At 27.6% G+C, this 21,085-nt stretch overlaps 1 protein-coding gene across 1 annotated transcript; it reads left to right on the forward strand.

Annotated features, from left to right (window-relative positions):
- The first annotated feature begins 2,207 nt into the window (after positions 1–2,207).
- Positions 2,208–18,037, forward strand: LOC100162849 (putative serine protease K12H4.7). Its single transcript, XM_001949627.3, has 10 exons — positions 2,208–2,523; positions 5,667–5,873; positions 5,967–6,148; positions 6,534–6,769; positions 7,080–7,215; positions 7,298–7,484; positions 9,566–9,695; positions 10,605–10,737; positions 17,206–17,375; positions 17,511–18,037. Exons 2-10 carry the CDS (start codon positions 5,682–5,684, stop codon positions 17,672–17,674), a joined length of 1,530 nt encoding a protein of 509 aa, XP_001949662.1. The 5' UTR covers positions 2,208–2,523; positions 5,667–5,681; the 3' UTR covers positions 17,675–18,037.
- Positions 18,038–21,085: the final 3,048 nt, after the last annotated feature.

Below are 21,085 nucleotides of genomic sequence, written 5' to 3' on the forward strand. Positions count from 1 at the left end.
TCGATCATTCCCTAGTAAATTTGTTGATCAATCATAATCCGTTTTCAAAATCAAAATCTGTCAAAACCAAATTCTTCCTGTCTTGTCTGGCTGATTGGTCTCAAGACTCAAAGTCACTTTTATTTTAATTGATTGAAACCCCTCAATGATACCTTTATGATACAGAGTTTAAATATATTGAAAAACATTATAACAAACAAAATTAATGTTTAGATTGGTCAAATCTACATTAGTTTTGATTTTTGACAAAACCTGCCGCAACCCCCTTAATACGGAAAACTTTATTGAGCGAAGACAGTCTGTGGCGTCTCCGCGTCTGTCACCCTATTTTCTATGAATATTTTATTATTGGGTGTAGCTAAGTCTAGCAAGCCTAGCTCAACGAAATGTGTACCTAATTGTTATCTCCTCCGAAATAATTGGGCTAATTTTTTTGAAACTTGAAAAATATAATATTGTTAAATATCTGAAAGGTGCATAGATAAAGTTTGGCATTTCTAAATCATTAAGTAATTTATTATGATTAATTACTTATCTATAGAACAAGAAAATGACAACAAGAAGATGTCCTGAATCCTGACTGACTAATTAATACGTAGTATGTATATTACTTACACAGCCAAAATTATGATGACTAATAATTAGAGACTTTAATTTTTCATGGTACATACCTAATTTCCTTCCGACCATGTTAAAGTGCACTAATAAATGATTCTTAAAAATTCACATTTTAAATATTAGCTTACGTGGGATTTTGTTATGGCAGACGAATATTGGATATTCTTTGTATACAAATTATATGGTTGCCAATAGTTACCGAAAAATAAAATAGTTATTATAATTGGATATAAATACATAATTAATCAGTGATGATCTACCAGAAATTTAAAATTTCATAATTAAAAAAGGTGGGCAAGTGGATGTCGCTCTGCAGTACAGCAGGTTACTGTCAATACCATTATTAATTATTATTTAATGTTATTCGTTATAATATAGGTACTCATATTTTTATTAGCAATGAATTATTTCAGTAAGCAAGTGAGGGGGTCTCGAGGCGTAGGCTCTCCTGGTCACATTACTTTCGACTATTCTAGCTCCCTAAAAATTCAACCAAATTTCCACCTATGCAAAAGTCACCTTCAACTTGATATTTTTTTTATTCATTGCTTTTATTTAAGTTCTATTGGCTATTGCCTATATGATCTATGATCAAAATAAATATTAAAATAACTTACCGCAAATAAATTTTATTTGAATTCAAATCGTAATTCAAGTGAATAATAATTAATAAGTAATAACTTCCATCTATTTATACAGGTACGTTATACCCAGAGCTGCATTTAGGGGGGGCCCTGGGTACAACTGCCCCGGGCGCCAGTATCTTAGGGGCCCCAAAATGTTGTAGCCAGAAATATGTTTACTTGTGATATTAAATTGTATATTTACTATTTATAACAGTATATGTATAAAGTTTATTAGTATATGCTGTTTGGCATTTTTTTAATTAATATTAATTTGCATAGTTTTATATAATTTTATTTTATTTATTCATGAAATACCTACAACCTACTTAAATATGTTGAAAAAAAACAATTTATATGATGAATTATAAGCAAGGTTTAGGTGACATAAATTCAAATGTATCTTTGCGGAGAGAGAATCAAGCAATTACTAAACAATATTTTTAAAAAAAGCACACATTGTAAAACAAATATTCTTTTCTGTGCTCAAAATCTAAAAGGTTAATGAGGATCTAGCTCCCATATTTTCCGTGGGTAGGCCCCTTAGGGGAAGCAATTTTTTTTCACTGGAGCTTAGGGGGCGCCAATTTTTTTTTGCACCGGGGCGCAAAATGTCTAAATGCGGCACTGGTTATACCTAGAACTATACACAGTACTAGATGATAGAGTAGGTACACGGTAAATGGTAATATAGGTAAGATGATAAAATTAATCCGTCAACAGTCAAAACAATTTAAAATTTTTAAATATAAACAGGTACCTATTATATTATTATATTTGATCTATATTCTATATAGAATATATTATAAACATATCATTATATCTAATTATTGGACTCTGTAGACTGTACAAGCGATAAAATATAAGACAAGCAATATATATATATATTTAGGTATATATTTATAATGGGCGGCAATTTATTTAAGTATTCGAGTGGGGGAAATAGCTTTATTTTTGTTAGTCAATAAGCATTCTGTCATTGCGATTGCGGCATCGCGATGAACACTATTCCAGTTGTTTTATGAATACCTACAGGCTTACAATACGCGAGGTTGTTGCATTTTTACAATTGTTGTAGCGTTTCGAAAAATACGATCAAAACAAACAATATTATTTAGAACAAAATAACGTAATAACGCATTAGTTATATTAAACCAGACGGTATTTATTTTTCGTGATTTTTTTTCATAACTATTATTTGTGTAAATCGTTGTGTAGTGTTTCCAAACAATTCAGAGGTGCACGATTTATTTAATACCTGCTCTTACAATACGAATTTCGAGTAAGTATAATCGTTTATAGCATATTATACTATACTTTCTGTGCTGTTGAACATCAATAAAATATTATTGCCATAAAAATAATTTAACAATCTAATAAAATATCATATTAGGTACTATAATACTATTTAGTACCTATATATATATATATACTATAATAGGTACATATAGTTCAAACTAGCTAGGTATCATAATTAATTCATTATCTCATACACATACACATTATTTAAGGTAGGTACCTACTACTTACCTACATACCTATCTATTTACTATCAAAAAATATAGATATACTAACAGATACCTAACATCTATACATATGAAATATGTGGTTATAAAATATATGTATACACGGAATGTAATCTGGCCATATTAGGGATTAGATTACATAATATTATACATTATACTATAATATAGGTACGTCTATACCTAATGTTAACCAAGCATTATAACAAAAAAAATAATTTAAAATGTAATCTCAATTATTTAATATACATATCTACTCATACAACACAGTAGGTTCCTACATATACTACAGATATAACTATATTAGTGTATAAACAAATTTAAATGAATCTGGTTTATTATAAATTATAACTAGTATAGTAGTAACGACATAATAATCCAATTTACTTATAATTGTATTTTTAATTGTTTTTTATTTATGATTTTAATTTATTTATCATTATGGCCAATGGGTAATAAATCTTATGTATTCAATTGTATTTGGAATTGACTGAAAACGGTTTTATATACCTAATTCAATAATGTAATTTCTTATAAATTGAACTTTAATTATTATAAGCACATTAAAATAAAATTCTGTAAAATGAAAAAGCAAAAAATGGGACCTAACCTCCGGTTCTGATTCCAGTACTAAATGTTTTCATTTAAAGGTTTTGGTTTTAAAAATATATGAATTATAAGTGTTAATATAGGACGTAGGTATATGCAGTGTCATATTAGTAATAGTAATAACAATATGAATATATCATAAAATATACTTGTTGATCTAGGCTTACAGGTTTTCGCTCAGAATCGTGATATGAATTTAGTTATTTATTTATTTGGTATTTTCAATTTCGTATGCTTTTGGTACCTACTACATAATTCTATTAATTCAGTACCGACAGTACCTAATAATTTAATTCTATGTACATATAGAAAAGCTTTTGACTATTTCCTGTGTTTAATAATATTTATGATTTTTATTATTTTAAACCATATTAGTGGGTATTTATATAGATATTAAAAAAAATAATAATAACTTAACTTAAATTAAGTTAATAAGTTAATTGAAAATGTTCATATAACTTTTAACTTACCTGAGTTAAAAAAAAAATATGTTGACCATTAACTTTGAAATTTTTAAAATGTTTTCCATCAACTTAACTTAATTCAGTTAAAATGTATCATTAACTTGCCCAAGCTTGTATATTAATTGTGCTAGGACATATATGTGACATTTGAACTGGGACCAATCGAAAGAGGGGGCTCACCAACTGCAGCCAAACCTAATTAGTACCTAGTGTATACATATTTATCATAATTTGGGATAAATAAAAAGTTGACTGAATAACAAAAACAGGTTAAAAAAGTTTAGTTCATATTTTATTATATTATATAGTATCATATTACGGTGAATGGTATCCTTTCGTATCCGACAAATCTCAATCACACGATATAAATACGTACCTAGGTACTATACATACCTACTTACTGTCGTCTGCCATACGATCTATGAACCGGTAAAGCACGATTGAGCATATTACAGCTTTTTAGCAACACGATTGAGAATATAATATGTTGGCGACGTTGCCACATTCTCGTTGCCGACATTTTGTAATTTATTATTTCTTAATTTATTTACTATCTTAATTTATTAATCTAAATATTCTGAAAATATCATTGGGTATAATATATAGTAAAACATATTAACATATTATAATATAGGTACGTAAATGTTTTAAGTCATCGCGGAAAATGTTTTTGAATTACGATAAAGTAACTATGTAATATTGTTATTATTTATTTATATGTATTTATACTATTTTTAATATTTGTCAACTGCCATTGTAACAATATATTAGAAGCCTTGTATTAATTTTCAAGCTTTTTTACCCAATAAATAAAATTTTATTGACATTTGTAGAAAAAAAGAACTAAAAAAACCGAAAGTCGAAAATGTCCGTAAACATCTCAAAACAAGTCAAATATTTTTAAAATTTTATCAAGTATAGAAATTGATAAAATAAACATATGATATAAATACCTAATTTCAAGTGTGTATAGTTTTTCGTTTTTGAATTAGAACAAAATAGGAAAATTGCTAAGTAAGAAATCGAATAAATATCCATTCTTGTAAAAATATGAACTTCGAAAGCTCATAAAAACTTGCTTGTGGACCTTTTTTTTTGATAAAGATAGACAAAATTATGAGAAATCTTGTATTACTTTTTCAAATCTTAGATTTAAAAGAAAATTTTTATGAATTTCTAACTCAAAATAATTTGCACATTTTCGTGAATTTTACGTATTTTGTCAATATTTAAACTTTATAAATGGTTATAAAAAAAAATTGTGACTATGGATTTTTAATATTTTTCATCTGTTTTGAAACAATATATTAGGAGCCTTTTATTAAATTTTCAAGCTTTTTTACCCAACAAATAAAGTTTTATTGACATTCAAAGATAAAAAACTAAGAAAATTGGAAACTGAAAATGTCCGTAAACCGCTCAAAATAAGTCAAAATATTTTGAAAATTTAATGGTGTACTGCAGAAAATGAAAATATAAACAACCAGTAAAATTGTCATGTATCTACGGTCATTTGTTTTAGAGTTACACCAAAAACCAAAATCGATTTTCTCGAAAACCAATTTTGCGTAAGAATTTCCGTTTTTCCTACATTTTTATTTTTATTTTCTCGGTGCTTTTGAAAACTATTGGGAATTTTAAATTTTAACCTCCCGATTGCACCAACTAAATTCACTTTCCCATCGAACAAGATACTGTTGAAGAAAATCGAAGCAGTTCTAGTGCCCCAAACGGTGGTAACACACAAAAATTTAAAAAAAAAACCCATATCTTTGTAAAATCAATACGCTCTGCTCAGAATCTAAAATTATTTTATTTTTTATTTACAGATTATAATTTTTAAAATGAAATTCATATTGTGTGTATTTTTGTTTGGCGTTCTGTGGAGTTCTCCATCCTACAGTTTAAAAAAAATACGTGTGGGTTTAGGTGAACCAAATTCACCGTTAACTAAAAATGTGATCGACACTGAAGACAAATGGTTTCTGCAAAAACTGGATCATTTTAATCCTACTGATAATAGAACGTGGAAACAGGTACATTAGTTTACTTCAAAAGTTTATCTATATAATTATCTTTCTATGTGTTATATTTTACGTGAATTGAAATTAAATGTAACATTTTTTAAGAGATATCAAGTAAATCAGAAGTATTACAAGAAGGATGGTCCTGTGTTTTTGATGATAGGAGGAGAAGGTCCAATTTCAGCCAAATGGATGTACAGTGGGGCTTGGATTGATTATGCTAAAGAATTTAATGCTTTATGTTTGCAATTAGAACATCGATATTATGGAAAAAGCCATCCTACTGAGTAAGAATTGTATTAAATATCGTTACAATGAAATATTAATATACCATTTACTTAGGTCATATTATTAGCTATTACTATATTATAATATATTGTTTTAATCATAAAATATGTATTTAAGCATATTAATTTTAAATAAAAATTAATTTGATATAATTATATAAAATATATATATAATAGTACCTAGCATGTTTCTTTTTTTAGATAAAAACTTTACCGGGAACATATTATATTTATTAAATTTATATCAATGTTTTATGTAAAAATCTAAACATTTAAGCAATACTGTACAAATAGTATTTTCTTTGTATAGTATGTGCCTATAGGCATTAATTTGAACATTTTTCATTTTTTTTTATGTCTCAATATAACTATTTTTATATTTTAGAGATATGAGTACCAAAAATTTAGTATACTTGAGTAGTGAGCAAGCATTAACAGATTTGGCTGAATTCATTGTCAATATTCGAACAAATTACGATATTCCAACTACTGCTAAATGGGTAGCATTTGGAGGATCTTACCCAGGATCTTTGGCTGCATGGTTGAGAATGAAATTCCCACATCTAGTGTACGCTGCAGTATCTTCAAGTGGTCCCTTATTGGCAAAAATAGATTTTAAAGGTATGTTATAAGTTTCAACTTAAATTATTCTAAAATTAATGTTAATCTAATAACGGCAGTTGTAATAATATTACGAAATAGATACCTAAATTAAAAACATATAATTTTAAACAGCTAATTATTGTGAGTGAATTTCACTATTGTACCCAGCTATAGGTTAATGACTTAATGTCAATAAATAATAATTTAAAGTAGTAATTGTTAAATTACTTAAACTTTATGAACTCAGGAACAATCAATAGGTACCAATACTTGATTTGGTACTGAATAATTTAATTTCTATTTCGTGCGTCTACTTTTATTTTCGTAGAATATTTCAAAGTGGTTGAAAATGCATTAGCAACGTATTCTCCAGATTGTGTATCACAAATAAAAGAAGCAAATCAAATGATTGATAGCCAAATTAAAACAATCAAAGGAGCAAAATTAATTGAAAATAAATTCAAGTAATATTCATACTAAAAATTAACCCAATTTTAACACATATAGGTAGGTACCTAAAGCTTAGACTTCATCGTTATTTTTCAGATTATGCGATCCCTTGGATATAAACACAAAAAATGATGTAGCGAACTTGTTCGAGACTTTGGCAGGAAATTTTGCTGACATTGTACAATACAATAAGGACAATAGATTTTATGAAAACTTTGAACGATCATTAGTAACATTGGAAACTTTATGTGATGTAATGGTCAACAAATCAAAAACAACTCCAGTAAGTATTTAATTTATGATGTGTAGGCGCCTGACATTAAATTGTAGATTCTAAGTAGAGCAATTAAGACAGTAAACGTAATTTTATACAATATAGAGAAGTGTTGTAAGGGTCTGTACACATTTTTACAAATATATTATTATATAATACGTCAATACAATTATATTCCAAATATAAAATAATGCTTTGCTTTTTACTTATATTTACCATGTTTACTACATATAGTAAAAATATATAATTTATATATTACCTACCTACTTACAAGCCCGGATTAAGGTTAGGGGGCAGGGGCAAGGTGGGCACGGTCCCGGGACCCATTGATTTTGGGGGCCCATCTTTATCCCCAAAATATATTTTTTTAACGCATCCAATACAGTTTTCAAAAAAGTGGGTAAGTAGACGTTGCTCTGCTGTACAGTAGGTTACAAGTGGGTCAATATACAATGGATTTTATTAAATTTGAATTCAACGATATAATATCATTGTATAAGAAAAACGATTCTGAACGGAGCCGGTTTATCAGTCTGAATTTTTATATTGTTATTATTTATTATAGCCTATAAGTTTAATTAATATTATAATATTATTATTTTTTATTCGTTGCTATGGTGATAAGCAAAGCGTTAGAAATTAAAATCCTATTTTTAGCGGTTTTTCGTAATTTGTCGGTAGGTTTTTCCGTGACATTAAATAACTATTGTCTAAAATCGAAAATCACTAGATCTCTCACTCCGCTTAGAATCTAAAAAAAATTATTTAAGTAGGTAGGTATAGAAAGTAAATTATTATTAATAATTATAAAATAAAATTGTTCTAAAAAATTACTATAAATAATGAACAATATTTGCCAACAATTTTGTTTATTTTTTTTTTTAGCATTTTAGATTACCGATTTAACTATTTAAGTATATTCAAAAGTATCTGGTTATAAGAAAAATATATTTAGCTCTTATAAATTAGGTATTTCAGTTAAAAGTAGGTACTAATGCATATTATACTAAACTTTAGAGGACCATAGTTAATAACCTAGCGAACCAAAATCCAGAATCCATAAAAAAATATAGTGGTTACCATTTGAAAAATTAAAGTTAATTTTATTATTGGTACAACTGCGTGTTAAAAAATGTTATAAAACAATTGACTGTTAAAAAACACGTCTTTTTTTGTTTTAACGAAATTCCATAACATTGATCCATAATTGTTAAAAAAAAACCGAGTACAATGACATATTATTGTGTAAAAAATTATACAATAATATAAAGTTGTCAATACGTAATAATACAATTGTTTTGAAGTTAACGTTGAAAGGGGGCCCACCAAGTGTATAGTGTCCCGGGGCCCAATTGATACTTCATCCGGGCTTGCCTACTTATAACATAATATAACCATTGAGACAATAAGTACCTAGGTATTATCATTGAGTACTGAGTAGGTATATATTATATACAATATATACTCAATGGTATTATACCTATATATTAATATCGCGTATATATGATAATTTATATTATATATGTTATATCAGTAAATATTATCACTCATCGTTTTACATTAAATGCGATACTGGGTAAACGTTGACTTTTATATATTTTTTTTTTTAATCAGAACCAGATCCCCAAAATATTATTGTTATGGAAATTAAATCAGAAATAGAACCTTCAAATATTATTTCCATGAAACCTGCAGTTCCGGTACCAAAACCCTAATAAGTAATAGCCTAAGCTCTAAAGATTCCCCCTAACCCCTGCAAGACATTATATACACTAGTGTAGTACTTATACCCTTTATATTTATACTCAATGGCACAACTTAAAATAGTAGTGGTAAAGTATAGGTAGGCATACAGTGTCATAGCACTATTAGGTACCTACTATATACAGTAAAACGTCCGTTAACGGTCACCTCTATGTAGCGGTCAATTTTTTTGGTCCCGTCAAGTGTATCCTAGTGTTATTCTACCTCTGTAGGACGGGCACCTCTAAATAGCGGTCATTATTTTCAGTCCCTTCGGTGACCGTTATATGGAAGTTCTACTGTATATCAAAGCTCATTTTCAATATTTAATTTTTTTTTTTTATTAGTTAGATAGATATGCAGATGTTAATAGCAAGCTATTATCCATCAATAATTTAACTTGTACACAACACGTCTATACCAAGATGATCGATTCTTATTTAAATACAAGTTGGAATAGTGATTCAGCAGCAGGAGGTTAGTAGACTTTAAATCGTGTTAGCAATACAGACTTAGGTAATATTATACCTACACTATAGTATAAATTTATTAAATACCGAATAATTTATAAGAATAATTTATATTAATAAAAATAGTATGTACCTACAACGAATTTTGAATTTACAATACTAAACGATTGAGCTGATTGACCATAAGTCAGACAACCAGTGCCGTAGCCAGGATTTTTTCTAGGAATTTTATTGTTAGGTATGCTATCGGCTTATTACAATGAAAGAAATTTGTTCATATTTAAGAATAATGATTAGAAATTTCAAACACTAAAAGTATTCATGATCATTAGTTTTTTACTTACACCGAAAAACTAAATCTATTTTGTGGAAAATTTATTTTGCGTAAGATTCTTCGCTTTTCCTTAATTTTTATTTGTTTTTCACGACGCTTTTGAAAACCACTGTGAGTTTCACTTTCTCTGTTCTCATCGCAAAATATGCTAAAGTCATTGTCTACAAGAGTAAATGTTTACAGATAGAAAAAGAAACACATATCATTGCATAAATGTATTATCAATACATTCATCGCTCAACTAAGATACATGTGTGTTATGTTTATTGTTTATAAGTTTTATTTCCTATGTGGCTATGTTTTATGTGTTTTAAAGTTACCGGATTGTAATTTTTTAAAGCTGATTGAATGGAGAAGATACAATTTCTAATTTAGATCTTTTTTATTATTTTTTTTTTTTTTTGGGGGGGGGGGCTTAAACTTATAAGGTTTATCTTAACCCTACGGCACTGCAAACAATAACTTACAATTTTAAACTGTTATAAATTATTAAAATCAGAATAAATAACTTTATGTATAGGTGGCAAAAATATAGTATATTATTATAATTTATAAGTACTTATATTTTCATTGTACATATAGGTCGACAATGGACATACCAAACTTGTACAGAGTTTGGCTTTTATCAAACATCCAGTCAAGAAGATCATGCGTTTGGTGATAAGTTTCCAGCTAAATTTTTCATTGATATGTGCTCTGATATTTTTGGAAAGTTGTAAGTTTATTTATTAATAATATTTTGTGTACCTACATATTGAAATAGGTACACAAAATCTCTAAAGTGACTTGGTGGGAAATATTTTATGTCGTACGCAATACAAATTAATAACAAATTACTCAAAAACTCGACTGAGAAAATAAAATATATTATATTATGTTATATACAATTTTTATTCTGACAGTTTTGAATCAGTCTATTTATTTAAATATTAATTGACCTTAATATAAATTAAATCAATCGACATTGACTCAATTTACTAAATTTATTTAATTTATTAATATTTCTTATAATGTAAGGTTAGAAATCGATTAAAAGCAAGAGCATCACTACCTAAAATAGGCAATTTAAGTGAATGATATTTTTGAAATCGGGAGGCAATACGAGTTACTTTTTTAAACAAAAATTAAGAGGAGTTAACTTGAGGGTCAGATGGGAGGCAATTCGTGAGCGCCCGATTGATTATAGGTTTATGAAGTAGGTACTAGGTAGGTATATGATTTGACTGAAATAGGCGTTGCAATGTTTTTAATAACATAAATAATATTATGCTACTATGCTAGAGAGCCGGGGGCTCCAGTGAAAAGATTCTACATGAGTAAAAGACTTATGAATATGTGATGCGGACCGGTGGGGTGCCGCGTGGACGGTGAGGTGAAGGTGTTGAGGAAGACAAAGAATAAACTTAACACAGCACCAGAAGTCGGTTTTAGTCCACTGGGGGACGTTTATTATTACGATGAATAAATTAGTGAAACAATATACAAAATATCAGGTGATGAAATACACGGTTTAGTGCGTGGTATATATGACAAAAAATATATGCGTATACGTGTGTATCGTTTTAGGTGTATATCGGACGGTGTCGGGAAGACGAGAGAGCGCGCCTTGACAATCCGGTTCGCTGGACGGCCGGCCGACGGTTCCAGGCGCGCGTGTCGCGCGCCGGCGTCGTCCGTCGTCGATTGGCGGTTTGATTGAGAAGCCGCGGCGCGGCTTCCGCGCAAAGGCTGTTTGAATTCAAACAGATTTTGCGCGGGACCGCGTCATATGTATGTGTGTGGTTGTGGTTTATAGACCCAAAAAATGTTTTTTGGATAGTTAGGTATACCTACACTGACATGCATATAAACTAAAGTATTCTAAAACCAAAAATCACGGAGTACCGTATTTTATAACTGTTCATTTTTCCCTAGGTGAAGTCGGGTAATACAGATAGTTGCTAGTAATAAAAAAAATATTAAATCAATGCGTATAGGATCATTACTGATTACTGGCTGCTGAAAACCATAATAGGCTTAACAATTTACATCCTGGTTTTGACAAATTGAGCTGTGTCAGAGTGTCGTCACATAGGCCAAAATATATATTCCATGTAATCAATATTTTTTTTTATTAAATAAAGCCTCGGCGACTATGGCCATTGGCTGAATTTAATTTAAAATACATTAACACTGTCTTTAACTTAATTTACATTGAGAACATATTATATAATATCCAAATTATAAACGATTAATTAGACTTAGGTACCTACCTAATAGTACATGTTATGAATGTTATGATGTATTTTAAGTGGTCCGGGCCTGACAGAATGTTGGATATTCCAGCTTCTGGTTGTTTCTCCGATTCGAATGTAAGAAATTCAGTTACGAAGTATTTTATCCTAAGGCGTACGCCACAACTGGAACATATAGTGGGAGGGAGGTCTTCCCCTTCATAAGATATTAGTGGATTATCAAAGTGTATCTTGCCATAAATCGTGTGTAATATTTAAATACAGATTGTCAGAGTCTAAGCACCTGCAGTAGTGAAATTAAGAATAGTTCTTAGAGGGATACCTAGTTAAATCAACCTGATTATACTTATTAAAATATATTTTCATCAGCATTTTAGTAAACATTTTACGTAAATATACATATGTATATAACTATATATTTATATTTCGTTGTAAGATAGGTTTCTCTTCCTACCTAACTAATATATGGGTACCCATATAACCTATAGGTACCTAAATTAACACTCAAAAATGTATTTTCGTTTTCATCTAAGTAAATGTAACTTGGATTATAACTTGTACCTATACACATTCAAATATATAATAATGTAGGTATAGCCGTATAGGTGGTATATTATGTATCATTGTATCAGACGTTCAGAGTCCATACGGTAGAAAGTAGGTAGATAATTATTATTTTTTATCTGAAATGTCGAACACTTCAGTCTATATAGAATTTATTTTTTTTATTTTATTTTCCAGTTATATAACAATGCATATATTGCTTTAACTAACATTATAAAATATGTAGTTTTATAACAAACATAATTTATATTTTTGTATTTGGATCGGGTAATGAAGTAAATAGAAAATAGCGGATAAGTGATAACCTTTAAACTTTAAAGAAAAATTGATTCGTGGTAACTGTTTCCATCTTCCGATGACTGATTATGAAATCTATTAAATTATGAAACGTAGGTTACCTACCATGTTCTTTTTTCCTTGTTTTAACTTTTAATCTTAATACGAATTATTTCAATATCATTTCTACACCGAATTTTTATATAAAAATATATATAATTAATTAATTGATTATAAATGTATAAAACAATAGGTATGTTTTTTATAATCTCGTAAACGAAATAATACGTTATTACGTGGTTTCTTAATTAGCTAAGTAAAATGGTAATAACTATAATAAGTAATAATGAACACCTAATATTTATTTATTTTTATAATTATCCAATCGTTCATGTAATATAATATAATAATTTAGTTAATTTGCTTATTTCTTTTTCTCTGACATAGAACTAGGCATGTGTAAGAACTCAGGGTAGGTCCTAATTGGGAAGGTTGTTGTCAGTGTTGAATTCTTATTAATTATAGTATTATACCTACCTATACCTATTATAGATTAGAAAGTAATTATGATAGTTACCTAGGTAATGCTATACTGGATTTGTATTATAAAACTCTATTTTATAGAGAAACTTAACATGCTATAGTGAACGTATATTATTGTCTTAAAATGTATTATAATTGATTCCTATTAAGAAAAACTGGAGTCTGGAATTTTTAGGCAAAAAGTAGGTTTTCTACAAAATCGATTTTTTGTTTTTGGTGAAACTCTAAAACAAATTACCATATATAGGTACAATATACAATTTTCACTGAATGTTTATATTAGCATTTTCTTTACACCATACATTTTTCAAACATTTTCAAAATATTTTGACTTGTTTTGAGGTGTTTACGGACATTTTTAGATTCCAATTTTTTTTAGTTTTTTTTTCTATAAATGTCAACTATTAAATTGGAAATTTAAAAATGATTTTTAATTAAAGCTTAAAAGTTTATAAAATGTTCAATTTTTATAGCTAAAGATTGAAAATTTAAAACAAGATTAACGTAAGTAGGTTATTCTATAACCAAAAAATATTAAAAATATTAAAAAATAAGTTTTCTTTTATAGTTATTTTATGTTCAAATTTGTACGAAGTTACATGCTATAAGTAACTTATAGTAGGAAGTTTATACCTATAGTTCTTATCTATATGAATATATTGAAAATAAAAGGAAAAAAGTTTTAGACGGGTACTTATAAGTATATATTGAAATATCTTTTAGATTCTGAGTGGAACGATGAATGTATTGATTTTACAATGATGCGTGTTTTTTTTAAATTTTTTTTTGTGTCTGTCATCACCTTTTAGGACAGTAAAAGTGCTTGGATTTTCTTCAACAGTACCTTTTCTAATAGGAAATTGAATCTAGTTGATACTTTAGGGGGTCAAAAGTAAAAATGTCCAGTAGTTTTCAAAAGCACCGTGAAAACAAAAGAAAAATTAAGGAAAGACGGGAATTTTTACACAAAATCTGTTTTCGAGAAAATCGATTTTGGTTTTTGGTACAACTCTAAAACAAATAACCGTAGGTGCATAACATTTTGACTGAATGTTTATATTAGCATTTTCTATACACCATAACATTTTCCAAATATTTTGACTTATTTTGAGCTGTTTACGGACATTTTAAGTTTCCATATTATTTAGTTTTTTTTTCTATAAATATCAATAAAATTTTATTTGTTGATTAAAAAAGCTTGAAAATTTAATAGGAGGTTAATATTATATTGTTTCAAAGGCAGATGAAAAAAATTAAAAATTCATAGTCACAATTTTTTTTTAAGCATCTGAGATTCAATTATTTACAAAATACGTAAAAATGACGAAAATTTGCAAATTATTTTTAGTTAGAAATTCATGAAAAATTTTCTTTTTAAATCTAAGATTTGAAAATGTAATAAAAAATTCCTCATAAGTTTGTCTACCTTTTTTTAAAAAAAAATGTCTACAAGCAGGTCAAGTTAAATTTTTATGAGCGTTTGAAATTCATATTTTTACAACATTTGATATTTACTCGATTTCTTACGTAACGATTTTCTTATTTTGTTGTAATTAAAAAACAAATGACTATAGATACTTGAAAACTTTACTGAATATTTATATTAGTATTTTCTATATACGATAAAATTTTGAAAATAATTTGACTCTTTTTGAGCTGTTTACGGACATTGTCAGTTTTCAATTTTTTTAGTTTTTTTTTTTCTATAAATATCAATAAAGTTTTATCTGTTGGGCCAAAAGTGTAAAAAATTAATACAAGGCTCCTTATATATTGTTACAATAGCAGTTGAAATATATTAAAAATACATAGGCACAATTTTTTTTTATAAGGATTTAAAGATAAAATGTTGACAACATTTATCAAAATTTAAAATTGAATAATTATTTGGTAGTTAAAAATATATAAAATGTTCAACTTTTATACCTAAGGATTGAAAATTTCAAACAAGATTCCACGCAAGTATTTAATTCTGTTACCAAAAAATCCAAAAAATACATAAGCACAGTTTATTTTTATTGCCATTTTAAGCTCAAATTTGGACAAAATTACGTATTAAAAAATCTGGAATAACTATTTTAGTTATTTTGTTGTGATTGTATAATATTATTCGCGGGTACTTGAAACTTCTAAAGACTAAAGTATACTATTATATATCTATGATAGTACCACGATTTGTTGTTAATTTATAACGTTATAAGTACCTAATGAATATAATATTGTGATATGATTAATTTGGAATTTATTATAGATACCTATTATTGGTCAATTTTTTTTTAATACCATAGATAAGTATATAATATATCTTGTACCTAGACTGACATACCGTCTCCGCTCAGAATCGTTTTTCTTATACAGTGATATTATATCATTGAATTCAAATTTAATACTATCCATTATACAGTGACCCACTCGTAACCTACTGTACAGCAGAGCGACATCCACTTATTTTTTGTTTAAATATATGCTTTAATTAATGACAAAGAAAAACAATTGTAATGTTATAACTTCACTGGTGGCAAAGCGAAGAAAATATTACGGGAGTCTTAAAATTCAATATTCTTAAATATGATAGAATGAACCAACTTACCTAGGTACTATATTGTAAAAAACCGGTAGTACCCTAGCACTAGCAAATATTTAAGCCCCCCCCCCCCCAAAAAAAAAATATCCTGGCTACGGCACTGATTCCCACTATACGAACTGGTCTTGAGAACTGAGAACCGGATTGTTGAATCAATATAAATAAAGTTTTCTAAGTTAGTAGATAATATGACTGCAGTTTGATAATGTATAAGTATGCTTGTATAGGTACTCTAGGTTCCTGTGTTCCGTTAAGAGGACGCTACACAGCTAATATTTGTTGACTCTGTCTTACACTCTACAAGTGTGTAACATAGCGAATTCTGCAAATTTACGCTCAGCAGATCACGTTTGACTCTATTAGTTTAAAAATTAGAGTGAATTGACCTATTATATGAAACGTGATGGACTGATGGTATAGGTACCTAAGAATTCGTAAGAACATAATATCTGTGTTTGTATGAATATTTATAATTCACGCTATACCTATTATATACGAATGACTTGCTAAAAAACCCACATACAAACTCAGATAATGTTCTTAACATCAAGTTTCATTAAATTTGTTGTTACGCATTTGTAAAACGGAGACAACACAAATGGCTGTGTAGAGTCCTCTTAACCTAAGCAAATTCGCCGAGCGTGCGACATAAATTACGAGTTAGTTATCTGTGAATCGTTATAAAACGTAAGGTAATAATTTTCCTATATTTATTGATATAATATTGAATGTTCATTATTGCTTTCCTATAAAACTAAAAATCATAAATGTAACTATACTATATATAACTATATAAGTAGGTACATAAAGTACTTACCTATGTTTAGACCCGCAAAATGTATTTGATTTATATTATGATCCTTGAGTAAAAATTTTTGAAGACCTCTGGTCTGTGCAATACAAAAATCGTAAATGAATATAATGACTAAATTATGCACATTATGTTTAATAATTATCTCTTTGTAAATTATTTTTTTTTAAGGTATAATTTAGATCTTTTATCTAATGCAATTAAAAGAAGCAATATGATGTATGGTGAATTGAACATAAAAGAAAACCGGGTAATTTATGTTCATGGATCTGTTGATCCGTGGCATGCATTAGGCATTACTCATACAAAAACAAAAAACAACGTTGCCATTTATATTGAAGGTAATTTTTAAAACAACCTATATGTAATTATTATTCTCATTATTATTATAATTCAATTTATTTCTCATATATTTAAAAGTAAAAAAATAATATATTATTCTAATATTAAATTAATTTATGTTTTTTCCCCTACAGGGACAGCTCATTGTGCAAATATGTACCCTCCATCTCCTACAGATCTTCCACAGCTTAAAAATGCTCGTGAGACGATTAGAGCATTTTTAAGTGAATGGTTGACAGAAAACGACATTGATGACTCTTCTGAAGTCAACAATATACAATTTAAATACAAAGTTTAAAATCCATTATTTTTGTTATTTTCAAAATCAAATTCCAATAAAGTGGTTTTATTATAATTATGCGATAGATCTTATGTATATACTTTTTGAATGAATACAATTTTTTTTCAATAGCAGCGGATCATGTTTTTATTAACAATTAGTAACAGTTAAGTATATAGTCGATGTGAACATTATCCACGTTTATTATGCATATACCTATTTTAATAATTATGGTTTATTAATTATTACAAGCATTTTTTACCAGTTTATATAACTATTGAATAAAGTATATAGGTACCTACGTACATTTTTAATTGTCTACACCTTAGATTAGATTATGATCTGAGCGATAATTCAATAAATATATTGGTTTTACAATGATGTGTTTGTTTTTTATGTGTGTCTGACGCCTCCTATGCAATAGTAAAAAAGCTTCAATTAGTATCAACTTTGACTATGGTTTTTTCGCCAAAAATAAAAATTGACTGTACCTACTTTTGGAAATAATTTGAAAAAGAAAAAAGCTACACGGAAAAACAGAATTTTTAACGCAAAACCGTTCTATAACAAAATCAATTTTTCATAATCGTTACAATTCAAAAAAGACTAGGTATAGGTAGGTACTTAGTAATTCAATATGTGTAGTACTGTAGTGTACAAATTAAAAATTATTAAAAATATTTATATTAGCGTTAACCTATTAAATATTTTATATTCTTCCAAATATTTTGGCTCTTTATCCTATACGATATATTTATAAATAGGTATTTGAAATATATATAATAGTCCATCTACAATGTACAAAGTTTCGTGTGATTTCGTATGTTTTTTTTTAAACTTTTTAAATTTTTCAAAAATAAGTGTACTTAATATATTAGATAAGTCCTTTCTACAGTAAAAAAAACCTCAAAGAAATTCAAGGTCATGCAATCAAATTATTTTATGTTACTTTATCGTAGAGCACACTATATATTATAATTTATTTATTTATTTATTATAATTTATTATTATTGTACTTATATGATTTAAGAAGATGTGTCACCCGCAAAATTATGTTGTCTCCGTCTTACAAGTGCGTAACATAGGTACCAAATTGTACGCTTAGCAGATCATGTTTAGCTCCGTTAGTTTATAAATTAGAGTGAATTGACCTCTTATACAATTTAAAGGTAAGCTTACTTATTTAGACCAGTGGTTTTCAACCTTTTTGGACTCACGACCCACTTTTTAGGCCCACATTTTTCGCGACCCACGTAAGCTTTATAGAAAAACAAAAACAAAGCTAAAATTACTTAATACCTACATCATATATCATCCTATCATATTATCCTATCATATTATCCTATCATCAATTACTCAATACCTATTATAACTGAATAAACTGAATATACTGTGATTTAATATCCATTATATTATAGAATATAGATTATATAAACTGCATTTTTATTTATTTCATCTATTAAACTTATTTTTTATTTTAAAAATAAGACGTATCGCGACCTAATTTTAAAGCTTACGCGACCCAAAAATGGGTCGCGACCCACCGGTTGAAGACCACTGATCTAGATAATGTCATAATAAATTGTAATTTTATTATATTTTAATTTTAAAGTGAGTTATAAGTATCTTCTGATGTATAAACAATTTACAATTTTAAAATAATCATAACTCGCTTTAAAATTAAAATATATAATAAAAACCCTATGACATTCCATGGATAATATTCTTACCTTTAAATTTTATATGACGTCAATTAACTCTAAATTTTAAACTAACGGAGCTAAACGTGATCTGTTGAGTATATAATTTGTAAGTTACGTACCGTCAATCTAGATGACTTGAAACGATTTTGACATACTTTTTAGTATTATGAGCTCCAAAAATATCGCACTGGGTTACAAAAATTATATTTATTTCCGCATACGTCTAATGAACAGAATAAAACTTTCAATTTAGTTTTTTGATGAAAACTCGCTCAAAAAAAATATAAAAAACACGTGTTACAAGTCACCTCAATTTTAGGTGACTTGTAACACTATGAAAATTCAACGTAAAATTAAATTCAAGAACATTAGAGTTGACTTGTAACAAAATATTTATAAAAGTTTACATGCTTGAAATTTTAGTGAAATCAGAATTTACCTATCTTACTTATTTTTAATGTTAATAAAAAAAAAATAAGCAATTGAAGTTTTTTTACCATAATTACCAAATGAAGTACGAGGGACCTTTTTTTGAAAGTATCATCAAATTAAGCATGCAAAAACACACATTTAGAAAAAAAAAATTTCAAAAAATCACTTAGTAGCTAAACTGCTTTTTATGCATTGTATGCGTTTTTATGATGTTAAAAGTCACCCTTAGATTTTTTATGATAAATAAAACTAAAGCTATACAATTAGGAATAAATGTTTTTAAGCTTTTAATTACAATATTCTTCTTTTGAAGTATCCTTTAATCAGTCTTGTAAAGTATTCGAATACTATTTTAAATACTTTTTTTAAAAGGTATTCAAATATGTATTCTAAATACTTTTATTTGTATTTTTTATTCATTAAAAAAATACTTTTTCCAATCCAGAAAAATAGTTTTAAATTTGTGATTAGGTATAATATATCTAATCAGTAGGTAATCACATTATAAATAATTAACATTAATTTTATTCTTTAAACGAAATATAATATTGGCCCATGATATGATTATTTTTATAAACACCAATGTGTTGTATCTCGTATATGGCTCATTGGCTCATATCAGCCATATCATATATGTGGTCAAAATTTACAAATAACTTATTATTAATTAATAAATGTTAATTACCAACCATTCAAAAACTGACAAAAACTAGTTATGGAAAAAAGTATTCTAATAGTATTCGAATACTTCTTAAAGTATTCGAATATGTATTCTGAATATATTTTTTAAGAACTATTCGAATATACGTAGGTAGGTATTTTGAATACCTTAATTCTCATTTATTCGAATACAAAATTAAAGTATTCTTTATAAGACTGCTTTTAATGTATATAAAATATACAAACCCCTAAACTCGACATCTATCACTAAAATCTAAAGCACTTTTGAAAGCAATGATAAAATCGCTGTGATCATGAAAAATGTTTGGCTATTTTTTTCGGAGGTAATGATAAGCCCAATCGCATGGTTGAAGTTAACATTTATAGTCATAAATATGAAAAACATATTTTTAATGGAGGTATAATTTAATTATATTAAATATCTTGATAATATCTCAAAAACCAAATTGTTACATCTCACTTCGTAGTTCCAAGTCACCTCGATTGACGGTACTTGTAAAACGAAGACACACAGCCGCGGGTGCCACGTCCTCTGAAGGATGCGATATTGCGATATAACTTATACCTTATATCATATAAGGATATAAGTACCTATATATTTTATAAACGTGAA

The sequence above is a fragment of the Acyrthosiphon pisum genome, chromosome X, assembly GCF_005508785.2.
Source record: "Acyrthosiphon pisum isolate AL4f chromosome X, pea_aphid_22Mar2018_4r6ur, whole genome shotgun sequence".
Lineage (NCBI taxonomy): Eukaryota > Metazoa > Arthropoda > Insecta > Hemiptera > Aphididae > Acyrthosiphon > Acyrthosiphon pisum.

Bases quoted from the DNA above. Each gene is read 5' to 3' on its own strand.
- LOC100162849 (XM_001949627.3), top strand. From the start codon at position 5,682: ATGAAATTCATATTGTGTGTATTTTTGTTTGGCGTTCTGTGGAGTTCT. The intron at 6,770-7,079 runs GTATGTTATAAG...TTATTTTCGTAG, and splicing joins GGCAAAAATAGATTTTAAAG to AATATTTCAAAGTGGTTGAA. The intron at 7,216-7,297 runs GTAATATTCATA...GTTATTTTTCAG, and splicing joins TTAATTGAAAATAAATTCAA to ATTATGCGATCCCTTGGATA.